Source organism: Electrophorus electricus, chromosome 24 (genome assembly GCF_013358815.1).
Source record: "Electrophorus electricus isolate fEleEle1 chromosome 24, fEleEle1.pri, whole genome shotgun sequence".
In the NCBI taxonomy this organism is placed as follows: domain Eukaryota; kingdom Metazoa; phylum Chordata; class Actinopteri; order Gymnotiformes; family Gymnotidae; genus Electrophorus; species Electrophorus electricus.
The window spans coordinates 7,548,226-7,567,500 of NC_049558.1; the positions used below are offsets into that span (position 1 = coordinate 7,548,226).

Consider the following 19,275-nt stretch of genomic DNA (forward strand, 5'->3'; position numbering starts at 1 on the left):
ACAGATATTAACAATGCCAACAAATGTCCAACAAGACTAGGATAAAAAAAAATCTAAAGTATAATAAATATTCAAACTTTTAAATGCCATTGTGATTTAAATACTTTTAATGCTAAACCAGTAATATTCTAAAACAAGAACAAGCTTTAAAAATTATCTGAAAATACTTCTAAGTAGCTTTTCTATAGTTGCCTTTTTCCTTTAAAGTCAAAACATGGAGACATCTTGGAGGAACAGGGTCTGTAGTCCTCTTCGCATACTCAGCAACTCTTCCTCTTGCTACAAGGATGCCAAAGCATTTAAAGACCATTTAGGTAAAAAGAGTCTAATACTTGACCCAAGCTACTTTGAAAAGTCTGATTTAAACAAAATTAAACTGATGCCCTGGTGAATATTCTGATTAAATCTATTTACTCACCATCTGTTTGAATAAACGGTCCTGAACAGACCTCATATCCTTCTTCATCAAACACATCTGAAATAACATTAAGCCAAATGTACTTATTTTCAACTCCTCAGCAAATAGTGCTAAGAAGATGTAATGGTCAAGGTTAAAATTTTCACCTCTGCTGAGAAAATTTGCTCCTCATACTCCAAACTATCGCACATATTAAGCTCAATGGCACTTTTTAAGTTTTGTAGTCTGAAAAAAGAAATCAGATGGATTTTATTGAGGCAAACATTTCATTCAATTAAACTTTGTCATTATACCAATATTGGGATTTACAGTATAGCAAAAACACTGCCAGGCTATTCTCCAGTGCACTTGAGAGATCAGATTTAATGGTGCCAAATCCTGTTTAGAAATAGGATTTTTCTTCCTCCTCTGTATCAAGGTTTCTTCAAGGTTAACTCCACTGATTTTGCAAGATTTCCTCATGTTTGATTGGTTTAGATGTAAACAAAGTAATTAATATTTGATGTGAAATATGACTTTATAGAGAAATTTAGTCAGGAACCATTGTAGTAACAGGAAACAGACATTCTGATGTCTACACTGCAAACATAACCATCTTATCCTTATCCAAAATTACCAGAGCACTTACAGACATGTCTGATGATACATAGTGCTAAATTCGAAGGAAAAACAAACAAACAAACAATACCCCCCCCCCCCCCCCACACAAAAAAAAAAACACATTTCCTTGGGTACTGTTTTTCCTTAAAATGCCATGCAAGTACCTCTTCACCCTGCAGGCATTTTGTGTAGTTTGGGTATGGAGGGGTGCGTCATATGGTGTCAGCAAAACTCATATGTGAATATTCATCAGAGGAGCTGTGATAGATCAGTTTTACTTTGTTGGTTAATTGTTCAGTATGGAGCTGAACTGCAAAGTACCAGGTTGCAAAAATAAATGGGAAAATACAGTATGGTGTGACAGACATCCTCGAAGTCCTCCACATACTCTACCATCTTCTCAAATACGTAAGAAAACTAAAGCTGTAAATAAAAGCTGTGCTGGCATTAGCCGTGTTGAAAGGCTTGTAACAGGATTGTAACAATAAAAGCAAGGAGAATCTGAGTAATTGTTTATATTCAAAATGCTTTAGACCAAAACCTTAAAACAAAACTATCGCAAAACAAAGTCTCAGGAATCAAGAAAGGTATTCAAAACCATTTTGTATAGTAAAGGAATGTAGCTTTTAGAGTCATTAAATGCTTCAGATGTTTGGTTCTTAGCACTACAATTGTGAACAATTACGAATCAGTACATTTCTCTAGAAAGATGCATTTCACAGCAAAACACTATTAAATACTTTGTTTACATCTTGTTTACATCTAAATTGTGCCTTGGCTGCTTCAGGATTCTATCTGAGTTTACTGACTGAAAACACTGGAAGCATGATGTAATGTATGCTTTAGTGTATGCAATCCTAGGGTAGGGTTGCTATTATTAAACCTGTGTTCCAGTGGTTACCAAAACTTGGCCTTCCAGTTCTGTCACAAGGTCCCAGCCATAAAAGTAGAAAATTAAAAACAACGCCAGAGCTTAGAGCTTCTTAGTTGATGTCTGCAGACCTGTGGCTGTTGTATCCAATTTTTGTTGTGTAATTTGCACCAGCACCTGACAGACCTACTTGCACAAGTTATGTAGGCATGGTTATGTAAAAAAGATTAATTCTTTCATTTGCAACATCAAACACCCCAAACAGCCACTATCTTTCCATAAACCATATAAAACAGAATTGTAGTGTTTTTAATTTTAAGTAAAGGTTTTTTCTGTGTGTCAAAATTATTGTCTGTTATAATTACAACACTACAATTAAAGAGATTAATGAAATAGACCGTAATATAGACTCACCTCCGAGTCCCTCTCTCATGATATGCATTGAAAGCCAGTGCTTGCTTCTTCCAGTATGTCTTCGAGGAAGTCATAGACAAATCAGATATACAGTATATCAGAAAAGAAAAATCTATTTACATTTATGGTATTTAGCTAAATATGTAAAATGTAAATGTAAAAACCTCAAATTTCCCAAAAAAGTTCATCACAAAATTCCCCATTTTCACAATGTACGTATTTATTTTATGCATTTAAATGTTTTTTCTTTTTAGAAATTGAGTGATCATGTACTGTCAGTTCTTTCTCCATGTTGCATAGAGCAGTGTCATCTTGCTCCAAGTTTTTAATTTCATCCATTATAACTTGTTTAACCTTCTCCAGTCTCTGAGATCTACAGTGATAGGTACACAGAAGGAGTGCGTGTATGTTAGCCACAAAGTTAGTTAATGTCTTTCCCTTAATGTAAAATGTTTTTTGGTCTGACCTGTACTTGAGCACCTGTACACTGACAGAAGACACATGCTGCTTGAAGGCCTTTAGGGACTGTTTAGCGAAGAGATCCATTTTCCTGGAGCGGCTCTGAGAGACAACCATGCATGTAACATGTCAGAGCATATTATAGCACAAATACTAATTAGTCAGATTGCACTTTCTATATGTGACAATGATTGCCACCGATACAAGTTGATATTTGGATTATTATGATAGAATAGATAATGGATCATAGTAAAATGAAAGTTTATCAAATCCAATTATTATTATTACCATTGTTATTATTATTCTGTGATTACTTAAGAAATATATTGTATATCAATAGGGTTAAAGACCAGAGACAAATATGAAGATTGACAAGATTACCTACTAAAAAAAAAAGAACACTAGCAAGTTGCATAATGGACTCAAAATACTTTTGTCCACCCTCTCCAATCTTGAAATCCACATGAAAGTGGGTCAAGTCCTACTTGCTGCTAGACGCATTCTAACATGAAGGGGATAGACATGCATATGCAGACTCTCCAGTAGAATCCTACAACCCTCGAAGTTTGGGTATTTACATTCTTGGTAATGTAATATTATCTTATGGCTTTTCCTACCACTGCTATGTTGATAACACTCAGCTTTCCTTCCCACCTTCTGACACCCAGGTTTCCAGCTAATATTTGCTTAAAAAACCAAATGTGGACCAGCTCCACTCTACCTGATGGCAGAGGTCAAACCCCATCCTCTTTTTTCCCAACAAAGATGAATTGTACCCCACAAGATTTGATTGGCTATGTATAGTCTAGTGTCAGGACAGGGCTAATCAGAATAACTGCAGGGGATTTGGGACTAGCCAAGCAGGAGGTTGCGTACTGGGGTCCCCATGCCAACAGACTGAATCAATCAATGCACAGGTTGTGCTGTTGATAAAAATTGCTAGTTTTTTGTTTGTTTTTTTTAAAGGAAAAGTAATATTTTCATACTGTGTTGAACTATGTGCAAGAACAGCAGAAGTGAGGGATTGGAGGAAAAAGGTAATGAAACAGATGTTCTATGGTGTTTGAAGGTTTAGAGCTATAACCAAGGCAATGCTGTTAAAACCACCTGCTGTGCCAGGGTGAAGAAATACTCTTGATGGGTTTCTCCTGTTGTAGCCACCAAGAAATAGTGTTATAAAGAAAAAAAACAGAAGGGATGGACTCAGAAGTGGTCCAGCCTGGAAGTATAGACACCTCCTCTCCCACATATGACTCCTCAGGAGACTCAGTATGTCATGCCACCATTGCAGGCAGACTTGTTCGAGGAACACAGTTCAGGAGGGCACCAGCTTCAGTCTGCTTCAGTCTTGCTGTAACTGGCTTCCTATAACCCAGGCTCTAGGGATCATAGGCCAAAGCGCTAATGGGTGAGTCACCAACTAAAGGCATGAATGGGTCCAAGTGCAAAGTAGACCAGTGGCATGAAAAGGAAGAAAACAAAAAAAGTTTTCTAAATTAATTAAAAATAAATTAAAAAATATCCCCTTTAAATTTAATAAGGAGATCATCCTGAGGAGGATTCAAACTTAGAAATCCAGAGCTTGGGTACCATAGCACTAACAAGTGAGCCAAATCCCTTCAGGAAATGGCTACACTTTGGAGAAGACTGAGTTCAAATGTTTTATTTTGTATCTCTTTTAGCTTTTCTTTGTAATACTTGTGCTGTACGGTTAAGAGCCTATAGGGCCAAGGGTCATCCACAAGACACCAGAGATTTGTTTCAAGACTGACTCAGAAAGCATTTACCAAGATGACCTCCTAGAACACAGCACAAGTAAGCTGCATTGTAGCCTCAGTACTGAGCACTGAAGTGACCAAAGGAAGTTTTCTACCCTCCTCTGGTGGTGGAGTAAGGCCAAGCCAACTGGGCTTTTACAGTGATATGTGACTTGTACCACCATTTTCCAATTGAACTTTTATAACACATGAATTCTCAATGGAAGCCTTTTATTTCACGTTTCTATAGTGCAAAGACCAATATGGAAATATTGCTAAAATATTACCATGTGCACTTCCAATCTTACTGAATTTCCTTAGTGAATATGTCTTCAATAAGTATTTTCAAGCCCTTTTACCTCAAACTTTCTTTTAAGTTCAGAACTGAACTGATGGCAGAAAATGCTCATGTCCTGAGAAGTGCTGATTGAAGGCTGTGGTACATCTACATCTGCTTCTACACTCGCGTCCCAACAGCTTGACACCACATTAGACAATACTGTGGAGTGTATATCGAGATCTTCAACTACTAAGATACACAGACACACCAATATCCACACCAACACACCAATAAAACATGAAAAATATATTTGAGCACTTTCATATTCAGCTGTCAAAGGAAAGTGCAATTATAAAGGCCTGACATTAATCATTCACAAGATTAAATGATGTAACCTTACAGTGTGAAATCTTGACTTCTCTGTCAGATTAACTGAGAATGAGCAATGAAAACTTATCAATAAACAGATTTCTGCTTGTATCTTTATTTCAGCTGTGAAACTACCTGTTACATTAGGGCTTCTACATTGGGGGATGTGGTAGCTTTTGCTTGTTGCACCTCTGGGTCTAGGGCTCACATTCTCCTTGTCCTCTTCCTCAGAGCTGTTCTGATATTCTACGGGTTGTTCAAAGCCTTTCACTGAAATAAAATTTATACTTCATCTCATATTCTTATTAGCCTGTCCTTAGACCTTCATTAATTACTAAGCTACTAGGTCACGTGTAGGTCACACACTTTAGGCATTATATGGCCTTGCTTTATTATAGTATAGTAGTAGTAAAAAGCAGAAACTGGCAGCATTAACCTTTGTTGTTAGGCTGTGGCTTGTCTGTAGGCTTAAACAGCCTTCTTGGTTTCATTTTGATTGTTAGTTCTCTGGGCAGAAATTTAGTCCCACCCTCTTCCTCCTCCTCGCTGTTGTCTGTCTCAGACAGACTGATAGAACTACGTGAACTGTGACGTTTCCGACGGGTTGCTGGACCTGATGACACAGTATGTGAGTTATCAATGTTTGTGACTAAAGTATGAATACCAGGGATATTATTACCTGACTGAAAGTCTTTTTCTTCAGTCCTGCTTCCTTGCATACATGCAGGTGTGTTCTGTGAAAAATAGCAAACAATGACGTGGCTGGAGACCATTTTTCTATGCTCAAATACAATGTAATAGATGGCCACGGCAGGCAAAAGCAAATCTCTCTACCTCTACTTCAGTGCAGATCATAGTTATGTTGTTCCTTGATCTGTGTGAGGACTGGCTTAGTGTCATCACAGACTCTTTGTCAAAGGATGCCTGCAGGCTTCTGCTGTTCATCAAGTCTCCAAGATTCTCCTTTATGTCTGCAGAGTTGAGTGGGAAGGAGTGGGCAAGTGTTTCTCTACCTGTGGAAGCGATGAGGGGCTGGATCTCAGTGGGCACTGGACTCAGCTCAGCCTCCTGAAGAAGGACAGAGGGGCAAGACACAGGTTGGGTTATGACAGTTTAGCAACCATCTTTTCTGGTTGCACAATACTAATACGAACCCCACAAAGACCAGAAATCAAATTATGTGACAAAAGGTGTAAGTAAAATCACACAAGGAAATAAATTATTCATGCTACAAAGTAGGAGAGGACCCCTATATATAAAAAAGCTAACTGGTAATTTTGTGATAATATTTGCTGACATAATTTCTAGCATGAATTAACTTCAATCAAATTAATAATAAAAACTAGATCAGCTTACTGGCTTGATGTACCAGGCATACCTCTACAGAACTTTGCTTCTGAGCAACAATGGTTACAGGAGGGTGAATAGGAAATTTGGCTCCATTGTACCCTCCTGAAGTCTTATAGAAGGAGGAAGCTTGAATCCCTTTGAGATGACTGGGCAGCTCCATAGGGGGTGAGACAACACCAACAGGAGAGATTGGCAGAGGCTGGAGGGGTGTGAGGGGAGATCTGGGAAAATCTGCACTGTTCTCTACAGCTAAGGGAAGGAACACACACACACACACACACACACAAGCAGCTCTTAAAGATGTAGTAAATATAGCTGAATGTACCGTATAGAAGCTAATATCTTACATCTCATCTTCTCAATGGAGAAATGGGAAGGACAGAAAAAGTCAAATTTAGCGGCCCACGGTTCTTCCTGTTGTTTAGATGGTTGCTGAGGATCTGGACTCTTCTTGCTCTCTGTCTGCTCGGGACACATTAACTCCTGGTCCGCTTTCTCCTCCGTCAACTTCAAACGATCTGTTTCTAACTGAGTGGTGCTTTCTTCTGACTGTTTCTTCTCTCTCTCAGGTTGTTTATACATGCCATAAGAGCAAGTCTCATCTTTTTTTTCTGTTCGTCCTGTGGCCTGCAGTGAAGCAGTCTTTTGAGGCTGTTTGACACATTTGAGTTAAAGATTTCAACACTGACTAATAGTATTTAAATGTTTGTATAATGGAAAAAAACTCTACCTTGGTCAGAGGACTTGGAGACATGAGAGGGGATTTGGGCAAGGTTGCCCTCTTGTCTGCAGCTAAGAATGAACACACACACACATATGTACCAAAGAAAAGAAAAGACTGTTTGCATTGAGACTATTGTAATAAGATCCAATTCTTACATCTGAGTCGGTCAGTGGAGGATAAGGCAATTTTGGAGGCCCGACATTCTCTCTGTCGTTTGGTGGATCCTAATAGTGGTGGCTTTTTAATTTTTCTCTTGGACTGCTCAGGAATAGCCAGTGTTGTCTCTACTCTCTCCTTCATGGTTGGCTGGCCCCTTTTTGACTCTTTTTGATTGTTGTCTTTTGCAGTTTGTTCAATGACAGCATTATATGAAGTCTTATCTTTATTCTTTACTTCTCCTCTGGTCTGAAGTGAGACTGTACTTTTAGGCCTCTCTGGCTGTTTAACAAGCAACTTCTGTTCAACGAAAAAAGGGAAAGGTATAAAGAAGACATACAACAGCACACAGTTCAGACTATTTATACTGAAGCAAATGAACCATGCCTTGGTTGGAGGTGATTCATCAGTCTCAAACTCGCGCTCAGAATCAGATGGCTCTTTGTAGCATTTGGTCAGAGCTGCACTTCGTTGTGGCCTACTTGTGAGCATCCTGCTAGCAATGTTTAGGCTTTTCTTATCCTCCTGCTCCATCACCTTCTTCTGCCTCTTCTGATATAAAGTGAAGAGCAGCATTACACAAAAGAAGACACCCACAGCCTATACACTGTGCATATATATATAGCTCTGAATCAAAGATATGGGAATATATATGAAAATAATTTATGACATCTTTCATTTTGGTCTCACCCTTTTTGATTTAAGCAGCAGCTTTTCAGCTTTGTCTGAAAGCACAGGTACACTTGGAGACTCAACTAAAAGAAAGAATGAAAATTTTATGTACAGCTTTCTTGAGTTAGGAAGGTAGATATTACTGGCAATGCAGCATAATGTAATACCAACAAAAGAAGGAAAATGTTGATTCACATATGAGTTACTGTTATTAAGTAGGTAATAGTGACTAATAAGTGTTAAAAAGTTCTGCATTTCAAGAAAAATAATCCTATGGACAATATTTTATTATTGTGGTTTGCGATTATGATTATATTCATTATTATCTGTAGAAATTACCATATTTAAGACATTGTGCTGGTACAAAGAGAAAAAGGCTAAATGTGAAAAACATACTTGTAGTTTCTGCAGTTGGAAAAGAGGGCTTTGAAGGCTGCCTGGTGTAGTCAGCCACTTTAGGCCTGGGCTTCCGGTTGGCTGATTTTAACCAGCTAACCTCTGTCATATTGTCTGTGTCACTGTCACTGAATAGGTGTTTCTTTACATTAAGACCAGCAGGCTACAAAACACACACACACACACACACACACACACACACACACACACACACACACACACACACACACACACACACACACACACACGCACAAATGTTAAGGGATAATTCATTACTCTGAATATATTACAATACTGTGTCGGTTTTAGTTCCTACCATGATTCCTATGTGCAATAAACAAATAATAAACAGTTTCAGAACAAAACAGAGGATGGAGAAGATCCTCATCTCCCCCTTGCATGCTCTCCTCAGGTGTCCCACAAGGATCAGTGCGTGGACCTCTTCTTTTTTTCCTCCTTATTCTCCAGTAGAGGTAATATCCTCACAAAGCTTCTCCTACCACTGCCACTCAGATGGCACCAAATTTATTTCCCCCCTCGCACACCCTCAGATCTCAATTCAGATCTTACCATACCTGTCTGACATGTCATCATGGATGGCTGCAAATCATCTACAACTAAACTCAAGCAAGACAGAGCTGTTACATGTACTTAGTGATTCCTCTCAGCTCGAAGATCTGGCCCTCTTCTTTGAGAGCTTGCTCATCACGCCATCTGTAAATGCCAAACATCTAGGCATGTTTCTGAACAAACAGCTATCACTCTTTTCCCATGTTAGTTATTTCTTCAGCCATCCCAGAACTGGACTACCACAACTTACTCTCCTCCCTGCACACACCATAGACCCCTGAACTCAACCAGAAAGCAGTCACACAACTCTTCCCAAGCTGACATACTGTGACACTATCATTCCACTGCTGCGTTCCCCTTTCTTGTTTTCTGTAGTTGCCTGCACCCAAATAAAAACCCTGATGCTCGCCTACAAAGCCAAAAACACTTGTCTCAGCATCTTGTACTGTTCATGTCTCAAGTACAGCAAGTTTTGAAACACCATCCTTCACAGAACAAGGAAGACATGCCTCAAGACTATTTTATGTAATTGCACACAGATGGCAAAATGAACTCCCACTACCTGTCCATACAGCGGAGGTCCTTGCTGTCTTCCAACATAGAGTAAAAACCCACCTCTTCCTTGAATAATCCCTAGCTCACCTTGAATAATCCCTAGCTCATGATCCTTCACACACACACACACACACACACACACACACACACACACACACACACACACACACACACACACACACACACACACACACACACACACACACACACACACACACACACACACACACACACACAACCTATGACATGGTTATAGCCTAATGATATGCTTAGACCCAGGCCTAGTATGCTAGCATAAGGACTCCTTCCATTGAGACAACTAAGAACTACCTTAAGTCACTTTGGAGCAGAGCATCTGCTAAATGCTGTAAATGTAAAAAATACACTTCGATGCAAATGCAGAGGTTTCACTAGAAGGTATGCTAGGGGAAAAATGTTTAAAAAAACCCCAAAAGAGTTAGTTGTTATGAACAAAGAAGTATGAATAAAGAGATCAGGTAGGAAACCACACAAGGTTGTAACAACAGAATCCAATGAACATTTCTGAGAACAATGACACACAATTTTTTTATGATCAACAAGTGTACTTTTAGGAATTGCAGAACATTATAGAATTAGCATCACTTAATTAAAAAGTATACCACAAAGGTTAATGACAGCTAGTAAACGGTTTAAGGAGTATCTGACCTTTAGGGGAAGGGACTTCTTAGCAGACCTGGACAAAGTCAAAAAACTGCTGAGCATACTGAAAGAAGGAAAACTCTTTAAACAAAACTGTAGAAATCAAAGGGAGTATAACCCTAATAAGCAGTGTTGTGCTTGTTAACTTGTAGATTTAGTTCATTTTCTCTATTATGAGTGTAATACTTGATTTAGACACTAGAGGTTGGTGTAGTTAAAGTACATAAACCTTACCTGCTTTCTATCCCAGACATTTCAGAAGACTTCCAACATTTTCTCTGAAAAGAAAAACACTGAATCAGGATTGCATGCTATACATTAATGAAAAATATATGGTCAGTGTTAGTAAGAACTGTCCTTACACCACTGAGCTCTGGTACATCCAGACTGAATTCATAAACATCTCTGTTGAAAATAATGAAACATCAAGTAGATTACAATACTGAATACGAATAACTATGGAGAATGAACCATGGAAATATTTACATTTTTGGACTGACTCTCATGTTAACATGTAAATGATGTTGTTTAATACAAATTCAAAGGTTTAAAATTAGGTACCCATACTTTTTTGATTGATTATTTGCAGCTGTGCTGGCAGCTACCTTCACCTAAAACAACAAATACACACAAAAACACAAATGACACTAAGTATGTAAAAACCTAAAAAAAGGGACAAAGCTTTATTTAGGAGTTTGGTGCATAGCTGAACTAGCATCAAGATAAATCAATACAACTGAACACTTACAGCTGAAGTTGGATACCGATTCCTCTTTAAAATGTATCTACAGAAAAAAGAACAGAACCAATAAAAAATCTAATATTTAGATAAAAACAAAAACACCATGGTATGTCAATGTTACCTGTTAGTAGGTGCGCCGTTAAATGAAGAGTCCCGTTCTACTGATGATTTACTAAAGGTTCTCTTATAATGGTTAGAAATCTGCTTCACCATAGTGTCTGCAGCTCTTGCTGTGTTCTGGACAAAGTAAATAACCAGTGATTAAAGTGTTTAGATCTAGCCTCACACTGATTGGTCTATCATTTATGTGTGGTGACTGGCTGACCCCAATGTAAGGGGGAAAAAAGTCTGCTAAATATGGGGTTAGCAGTTTGCAAAGGATATTACCGTATTTTTTCTTACATTTAATGTCAGCTAGCTAACATTTTCCTCCCTTCAGCTTACTGAAAACCTGAAGGGACTGTTTTATTGTTTTACTATATTGCTAACATTCATTAATGTTGAAAAATGTTCTATTCCCAGTGACCTGAGATAGAGGCCTGTACTCATCTCATGAACAATTTCTGAGTCCTCCTTTCCCTGGTACAAGACCAAGTACATTAACTTATGGTCTTGTGTACTAGCTACAACACTAGAATGCAGATAGGGTTGATGCATTATATTGTGGGGTAGAAGCGGAAATCTTTCATCACTGAAATGACTTAAAATTGTGATTACAGTGCCCTCACTATGTGCACACACACACACACACACACACACACACACACACACACACACACACACACACACACACACACACACACACAAATAAGCATTTAAAAATCAAGATAGCTACATAAACTGATTCTCACTGTATCTTTGCTCATTTCAGTCAAACTGCCCTTAGGCTGTTTGCTCTGGGCAGGTTTAGCTGGTGTGGGTTTTCGAAACCCTTTCACTAGCCCGGGCCCCTTTCCTAAACTTGCAGGCTCTGGAAGGTGTTGCTCCAATGAAGAGACTCCTTTTTGTGCTGCGGGGCAGGGCTTGGCCTGCAGCTCACGCTCCCACAACACCTTCTCCAGTCTGTGAGTGAGCTGGGCATGCAGCTGCTTGTGGCTCAACCTAGCAGATGTATGTTGGGCTGAGGAGGGTCGTGGTGGGAGCTCTGAGTCAAGAGTTACGGGAGCACTGAGCTCTGAAGAAGGGACACACGCAGAGAATGGATTGTAGAGCGTCGGTTGTATATTAAATGGCACAACCTACTTAAAGTGATTAAAACACTTGGTGATACTGCTACTAGAAGACTAATTCTGGTAAACTGGCAGGTGTCTGAACTGACGTAACTAATTTCACAAATTGAATCATGTATTTCAGTCATAAACATGAATGACATAAGTTATTGTTTTGGAAAGGACTAACCTGATTTGGACTGATGCTGGGATAAATCCCTTTGACAGGGCAACAGTGATCCAGAGACTGAAATTCTCTTTTTGTTGGTGATATCACAGAGGCCTGGTAACCTGACAAGGTTATAAAATGCACATTTATATGCATTGGTGCCAACACTGATCGACTTAACCAATAGAACACTGGATTGAATGAAAGAAATGAAATGTGTAAAGTAGTAAAGTATACCAAGAAAAATTTCTAATTTAAAAAATGGTTCAGTAAGTTTTTGCAATTTCCACAGAATACATAGTCGCCACTTAAACCTCTAACCACAACCATTTAAAATTGTTTGTATGAGAGCTGGCACGCTGCAACAGAATTAAACATATTTCACACTTACATAGAGGTTCCTTTTCTCATTGCAGGCTGAGAGTCTGGAACTATACTGTTATCTTTCACAGGACCAATGAAAAGAGTTGTTTAAATTGAAATATTTCAGGGCATTAGATATGACTGATGTTTAACATTTAATTCACAATATGTCTATACCTAAAGGCTCTTCTTGATTAGCCTGCACCATCTCCAATACTTTGTCTACAGGAATCTGCTGCATAGACATAAGAAATGTGAATAGAATAGCACAATAATTATACAACAAATATTACAGAAAGAAGTTGGCTAAACAGCAATTAACACTTACTATACAGTAACTTACTCTGCGGTATCTTTCAACATCTTTCCAATCTTTCATGTGATGTTGTATGTCTACATTCGTCACAGCTGGAATTGCCTAGTAACACACACACACACACACACACACACACACACACAAACACTTTAGTATTCAAAACTTAATATTATCACTAAGTTTGGCTTTAGGGAAGTCTGAGCAATACTAGCTACAGACCTGTTTTTTTACATTTTCCTGATCTGAAGGCATATTGTGGGATGGTCTAGCTATCAAAAGCTCTCTCAGTTTAGTCTCTGAGGCCACCATTTCAAGAGCTGGCTTCACCTTTGCCTTCCCAACTGGTGTAGCTAACAAGCACACGAGAATGTACAAATATACTTGACATGAGAAAAGCAATAAAAAGCTAGAAATACCAACAACATTTTGAGAACATGTTTTCAAACTCTCCAACACAAAGATGTTATGAGTTGACCTACAGGTAGGCAGCACACAGCTGAAAGGGCTTTTGCCGAGCTGACGTCCTGCACTGCCAGAGACATACATACATGACTCAGACACCTTACTCCTCAATGGTGTTATTGTCTGAGACAGAGACAGAGATAATAGTTGATTATTCCTAGTTAATATAAGAAAGTTATGACCACTGTCATTATCAAAAAGGTAAATCAATAAAACTAGGAGAATGCTAATAATACAGTAGGTAGAATGAACAATACATGACAAGATTGATAATAGCAAACTAACGCAGGACACTGCATGTAAAGTCATTAAAAATGTATTGCCTGCTGGTTGAGATGTTGGGCGGCTCTCTCATGAGAGAGAGATGAGTGAGAGGGGGTGTTGCTCCTCACTGACATAGGTACTGCTGTCTCTTTGGGCTGAGAAGATCCCTGACTCTCAGGAAAAAGAACCTGTTCACACACCACCAGCCCAACATTTGGAACGTTATTAAATCTTAAATTATTAAATATACATTTTAAATATAACTTAACTGTGCTGTACGCACAAATGATATAATTTCAGTAAAGTATTTTTCTGAGTTTAGTACAGATATAGACAAATATTGCTACACAATATTGGTACCTCGCGCAATATTTGTAATAAAGATCTTGGTATTACAGTTGTCACGTTCGCCCCTCCCTGGTGTCGCAGTTCCCACAGCAACTCTACCTGTTAGTTTACTTCCTGGTTTTGTTTCCTCATGCTTCCTTGATTTGGTTTCTTTTGGTTCCACTTGCATTACGTTTGTAGACCACACGTCTTCTCTAATAAACCGCACCCGTTATCATACTGCATTCGACTCCGTCTCTGTTCGAGCTCGGAACATTACCGAAGACTTAACTCACACTGGAGTCGGCAGTTACCATATACCCAGCATCGCAGGATGCAGCAAAGAGAGTTAGGGGACATTATCAAGGAAGCGTCTGACTTCCTCACACTTCCAAATGGGACTACTGATGAAAGACATCTTTGGAAGTTGGAAGCACATCAACTACCAGGTACCCTGGACTGGCTTTATAAACTTGATACCTCCAAGAAGGGTGAGAGCTGGATATGCTGTATCACCGCTGACAGTCAGGCCTTGGTGGATATATATGTTAAGGGTCTGCATTGGACTAGTTCTACCCAGTCACCAGATGACCTCCTTTCCCTGTAGCCCGAAACAGTTCAGGTTAAGCCCACCTGGAATAAGCATAGGAAGAGGAAGTCTAAGGGCCAGCCTGAGTCTGCACCTGTGTTGGAGGATTCCTCTGTCTCACCCAGGACCAGCCCCGTCCTGCTACTCAGCCCAAGACCCTGACATCCGAGGTGGAAGCATTCATGTATTTTTTGGCAGGGGCTCTATGCACCTGCATCGGGCTCTTGGTGAGCTCACGGACATCCAGCTGCAGCCAGCGTGCTCAAGAGACACTCAAGCCAAGTCCAGCATGCTCAGGGACACTCAGGCCGCATCTGGCGTGCTCGGGGATGCTCAGGCCGTGTCCGCAGCACCCCAGGACAAGCCACCAGCAGCAGCCACGCCTCCTGGCTCGCAGCTGATTGACGCAGCACCTCAGGACACATCATTTGCAGCAGCCTTGCCTCCGAACACAACAGTGCCTCTGTCCTGTTAGGTCCCCCATTGTCCCGCATTCTGTTTTATCACCTACCTTGTTTCCCAGATCCCCATTTAAGTCTCATGAGTCTGTGGCGTCCCCAGTCCTGGTTCCTGGCGTTACCCCTGAACCTGTGTCTGTTTCTTGCATTATCCCTGGTCCTGTTCATGCTTCCTCTCTGCCTGCTACTCTGGTTCCTGTTCCCAGCCATGTTTTGCCACGTCTCAGCTCCTGTTTTGTCCATGTTTCCTGTGTCTTGGTTCTGTTCCCTGGTTCTTGATTTTCTGTTTGTTTTTGTTTTGCGCATCAAGAACCACACGTTAAGGGAGGGGTTCTGTCACGTTCGCCCGTCCCTGGAATCGCAGATTCCATGGCAAACATACCTGTTTTTTCACTTCTTGGTTTTGTTTCCTCGTACTTCTTTGTTTTGGTTTCTTTTGGTTCCACCCCCTTGTTAGTATCTATGCCTGTTATTGCTATCACCTATATCTTGTTAGTTCTCATTAGTCCCTGTATACAAGCCCCATGTATTCTGTTTGTCTTTATGAAGTCTCGTCAACTCGTGTTACCTTTCTGAGCCATGTTATTGTGTGTGTTTATTCTGGTTTATTAGATCGCCACATGTGTCTTTGGATTACCCTCTGTGCCTGTTCCCAGTCTGTTTTGTTTTGCCTCGTTGACTGCTTTCCTTATGACCTTAGCTAGTATACTGGATTACATTTATGTACTACACCTGTTCTCTAATAAGATGCATCCACATTTTGAGAACTACAGAGCAATTTGATTCATCTTATGTGAGCTGCACTAAATAGAAAACATTTAAAAACAATAAATGATGACTTCCATATTGTTTTCTGGTTTTTGGTGGAAAAAAAGGACTTTTAACACTGACCTATTATAAAAGAAATAGCATTTTAAAACCCGAACAAGTCAGAAGCAGTTCAAATGTCTTTATAAATGTGACATTTTGTCATATTACTTGTAAAATTACCACTACTACTACTATTACTACTAGTACATCCTTAATCAGCATGTTCTTAGTCACAAATCCTCACCTGTGACCCTCCATCATCCAGAATTATTTGGACAGTGGTTTTAACCACAGATGTGGTGGTCTTTGGAATGAATTTCTGAAATATTGCAACAGGGAATATATAAGACTACAAAATTCCAATATCAAAATGATTCATATAACACTCAATTCTCTGGTTAAGGCAGAAGTAAGCATATGTACTCAAAGAGAATCTGCAGATCAGAACTGTATTATGAGAAAGCCGTCATTTAATTTATATCCGCATCAAACTCTGGGTTTTGTCACAACTCACTTTATTCTTGTACTCTCCATAAACTTTTTTGGTGGCCTGGAGGATGTCTAAAGAGGCGCTGAAGTGGATGAAAAGTCTGGAGCCCTCACAATTGCTCAGGCACAGTGGCTCAATTAAAACCAGCTGCAGCACCTTCACATCTTTCTCTTCTAGGGAGGGGTACAACATAGGATGCATCTTGAGCATTTAGTCTTTCTAAAAGATATGGCCAAGATTTTTTTTACCACTACAGACATGGCAGAGGTGGCCAAACCACCTACTTACCAAACATTCAGAAAAACCTCATATTCTCTTGAACATATTGAAAATCTGAACTGTGTGCCTTGTGAATGAAGCTCATTAGCTCTGCTCAAGTTATGTTATCTGATTACCTTCCACTGTGTAACTGCACACCTCATTTTCCGCTATGCACAAAGTGTCCCACTGACCCTCCTGCTGAGAAATAAGAGATGAGAGAAAAAGGGAAACATGACATGAAAGAAAGAAACCCACAGCTTGAGTTAAGTGTGCAGAAATTACATCGATGTTTAAACAACTCCAGGAAAAATACCTGGGCCACATCACCAGCTAGACAAAAGTAGAAGGAGATGCTCTGACTTCCCAGGTTAAAGTCAATCCAAAACTCCTTAAGATTCTCATCCACAGGCATTAACAGCTGTAAGTAATGCACCACTGCAGTTAATACTGAAATGCTCAGGGAAGTATTACTCGCATGTGCACAAGTGAATATTTATGAATAAATGTGCATGTTAGGGATTTGATGTTTTAGCATATTAATGAAGACTGACCGGCTGCTTGTCCAAAAACACCTCCAGACAAGGGTATGAGAACACACTGAAAGAAAGCAAACCTTGCAATATTATAATACCACTGAGAAATGACACAAATGAGTAATTAAAATTATTATGGAATTCATAATGGATCTACCTTCGTCCATCTCCTTGTATTCCATTTACTAGGTTTAGAAATTTTCGACAATCCTGCAAATAACACACACAAAAAATAAAGCCCCCCCAATAACGTTTTTATTTTCTAAATTTTATTTAATTATGTTCCCTTAATGTAAAACCTGAATATTTAAATAAACCTTAATTACTCCAAATAGGTTCATGAAAAATATATTGGATTATAGTTGTCATGTACTGTAATTAGGAATACTTTTTTTAATGTTGATTTAGTATATGATTAAAACTGACCTGTGGTGCAATTCCAAAAACTTCATTATGCTAAGAAATTTCTTAACTTTACCTTAAAAATGTTTAATTTGCAAGTGTTTCTCAAAACCTTTATTAATTAAAGAAACATGTAAACAAATAACTATGATATGTGAACACCCTAAGGTATCAGTAAAGATGTATCAATATAGAATTACAGACTTCCCAGGGGTTCACATATATAACCTTACTTGGTTTGGTGCACTTTGAAATTTTGCTTAGTCCCACCATATAGCTCACCCATTGACTTAGCAAAGCTGCTTTCTCCAAGTATGTGCACGTTATTAAACGTTCTCGGAGGAGATATGCAACCATCAGGGCCTCTATATACACTGTGGCCAATGGCCTAGAAGACATGACACAGTCCTCTGAGCAAACTCTGGGGTGTGTCAGATGGCAAAGGATAGTGCGTTTGCCGGTCCGTTTTTACTGGGTGGATGGCAGGTATTGCCTGTGCATACCTGCCAACTCTTCTGCTGAATCCCCAAACTGCAGCAGGAGAGCGGTATAACAGTGCACACTGAAAGACAGTTTTAAGTGAGTTGTAGACCTTTGGAAGATGCACTTCCAGTGCCTACACAAGTCATCAGGTGGGCTCAGATTCTCACCTGCTGCGCTGCTTTTGTTATGTGTGCCGTTATACATATCATTCCAACGCAGGCTAGCATTAGACATCCCCGTGACATATTGGATGATGGCGAGAGGCAGAAGCAGCTACTGAATTAGCAGAAGAAAGGAAAGAGGGACTCCCTCAGGCAGGTTTAAGTGCCTGAATGCCAATTATGTTTTGTTTGTTTTTTTTGGGATGTGTCTGCAATTTTTTAAAGTTATGTCTGTATTTCTTATTTGACACTATTAATTTTGTTAGGAGTTACATCATCTCATAAACTGCTGTCACACAGAGAGGTAGATAAATTGAAGGCAGGATGTGTGACGACAGGCGAGTAGAGATAGAATGCAAATACTGAGATGAACAACTTTTATTAAGGGAAAATCCATGTTCAGGGTCATTAGAACAGTCCAGGGTTGTAAATGAAACCGGAAAAGAGAAATGAAAACATCAGACAAGGAACAAAGCAGGCAACCACTAGAGTAAATGTAACACTAAAAGATCACAGAGACCAGGAACAGGGTAACGGCAACACGGTAAAAGAACAAGTCAAAGAACAGATACAAAGGCAAACAGGCAACTGGCTACAGCAACAAAAGTAACAGGAAAAAAGGCTAACAGGTAACAGGCTACAACAAACAAAAACTAGAAATTAAACAGAATATAGGCTAACAGGGAACTGAATATGGGACACAAGAAACAAAATACTGGTTCAAAAGAAAGACTATGGGAAACAGGATGAATAAAACAAGATACAGGGCTAATAAGAAACAGGCTATGGAATAGGGTAGACTGGAAACTTAAAAGTTAAATACAGATGGCCAGAAAACAGAAAAAAGAGGAAGCTACAAGCAAACAGGAAACAGAATAATGACAGACTGGTAGTAATAACAATAACCAGTACTAGACGAAAGAAACATAGGGCTTAAATACAACACACGAGACAGGTGAAAGCAA

General features: G+C 39.3%; 1 protein-coding gene and 1 long non-coding RNA gene across 2 annotated transcripts in view; both read right to left on the bottom strand.

The window, feature by feature from the left end:
- Window positions 1–207: 207 nt before the first annotated feature.
- The window catches only part of LOC113582245 (synaptonemal complex protein 2), a 25,470-nt gene continuing 6,402 nt past the window's right edge, over window positions 208–19,275 (bottom strand). The window contains exons 10-40 of the mRNA XM_035522658.1: window positions 17,422–17,474; window positions 17,283–17,328; window positions 17,045–17,149; window positions 16,866–16,926; window positions 16,495–16,643; window positions 16,225–16,299; window positions 13,856–13,984; window positions 13,550–13,655; window positions 13,290–13,420; window positions 12,932–12,989; window positions 12,783–12,834; window positions 12,413–12,513; window positions 11,866–12,158; window positions 10,878–10,883; window positions 8,467–8,629; window positions 8,089–8,153; window positions 7,786–7,950; window positions 7,636–7,698; window positions 6,866–7,169; window positions 6,553–6,767; window positions 6,003–6,206; window positions 5,848–5,902; window positions 5,605–5,781; window positions 5,358–5,432; window positions 4,879–5,048; window positions 2,770–2,864; window positions 2,577–2,676; window positions 2,304–2,362; window positions 565–643; window positions 419–475; window positions 208–279 (exon numbers count right to left, since the gene is read on the bottom strand). Of these exons, the coding sequence (XP_035378551.1) occupies window positions 208–279; window positions 419–475; window positions 565–643; window positions 2,304–2,362; window positions 2,577–2,676; window positions 2,770–2,864; window positions 4,879–5,048; window positions 5,358–5,432; window positions 5,605–5,781; window positions 5,848–5,902; window positions 6,003–6,206; window positions 6,553–6,767; window positions 6,866–7,169; window positions 7,636–7,698; window positions 7,786–7,950; window positions 8,089–8,153; window positions 8,467–8,629; window positions 10,878–10,883; window positions 11,866–12,158; window positions 12,413–12,513; window positions 12,783–12,834; window positions 12,932–12,989; window positions 13,290–13,420; window positions 13,550–13,655; window positions 13,856–13,984; window positions 16,225–16,299; window positions 16,495–16,643; window positions 16,866–16,926; window positions 17,045–17,149; window positions 17,283–17,328; window positions 17,422–17,474 (3,483 nt within the window). The remainder of the gene's footprint in view (window positions 280–418; window positions 476–564; window positions 644–2,303; window positions 2,363–2,576; window positions 2,677–2,769; window positions 2,865–4,878; window positions 5,049–5,357; window positions 5,433–5,604; window positions 5,782–5,847; window positions 5,903–6,002; window positions 6,207–6,552; window positions 6,768–6,865; window positions 7,170–7,635; window positions 7,699–7,785; window positions 7,951–8,088; window positions 8,154–8,466; window positions 8,630–10,877; window positions 10,884–11,865; window positions 12,159–12,412; window positions 12,514–12,782; window positions 12,835–12,931; window positions 12,990–13,289; window positions 13,421–13,549; window positions 13,656–13,855; window positions 13,985–16,224; window positions 16,300–16,494; window positions 16,644–16,865; window positions 16,927–17,044; window positions 17,150–17,282; window positions 17,329–17,421; window positions 17,475–19,275) is intronic.
- On the bottom strand, window positions 10,643–11,212 carry LOC118240721. The gene is made up of 4 exons (XR_004775599.1): window positions 11,136–11,212; window positions 11,021–11,057; window positions 10,840–10,883; window positions 10,643–10,677 (listed from the first exon to the last, which is right to left on the bottom strand). It is a non-coding gene; the product is annotated as an uncharacterized LOC118240721 (long non-coding RNA).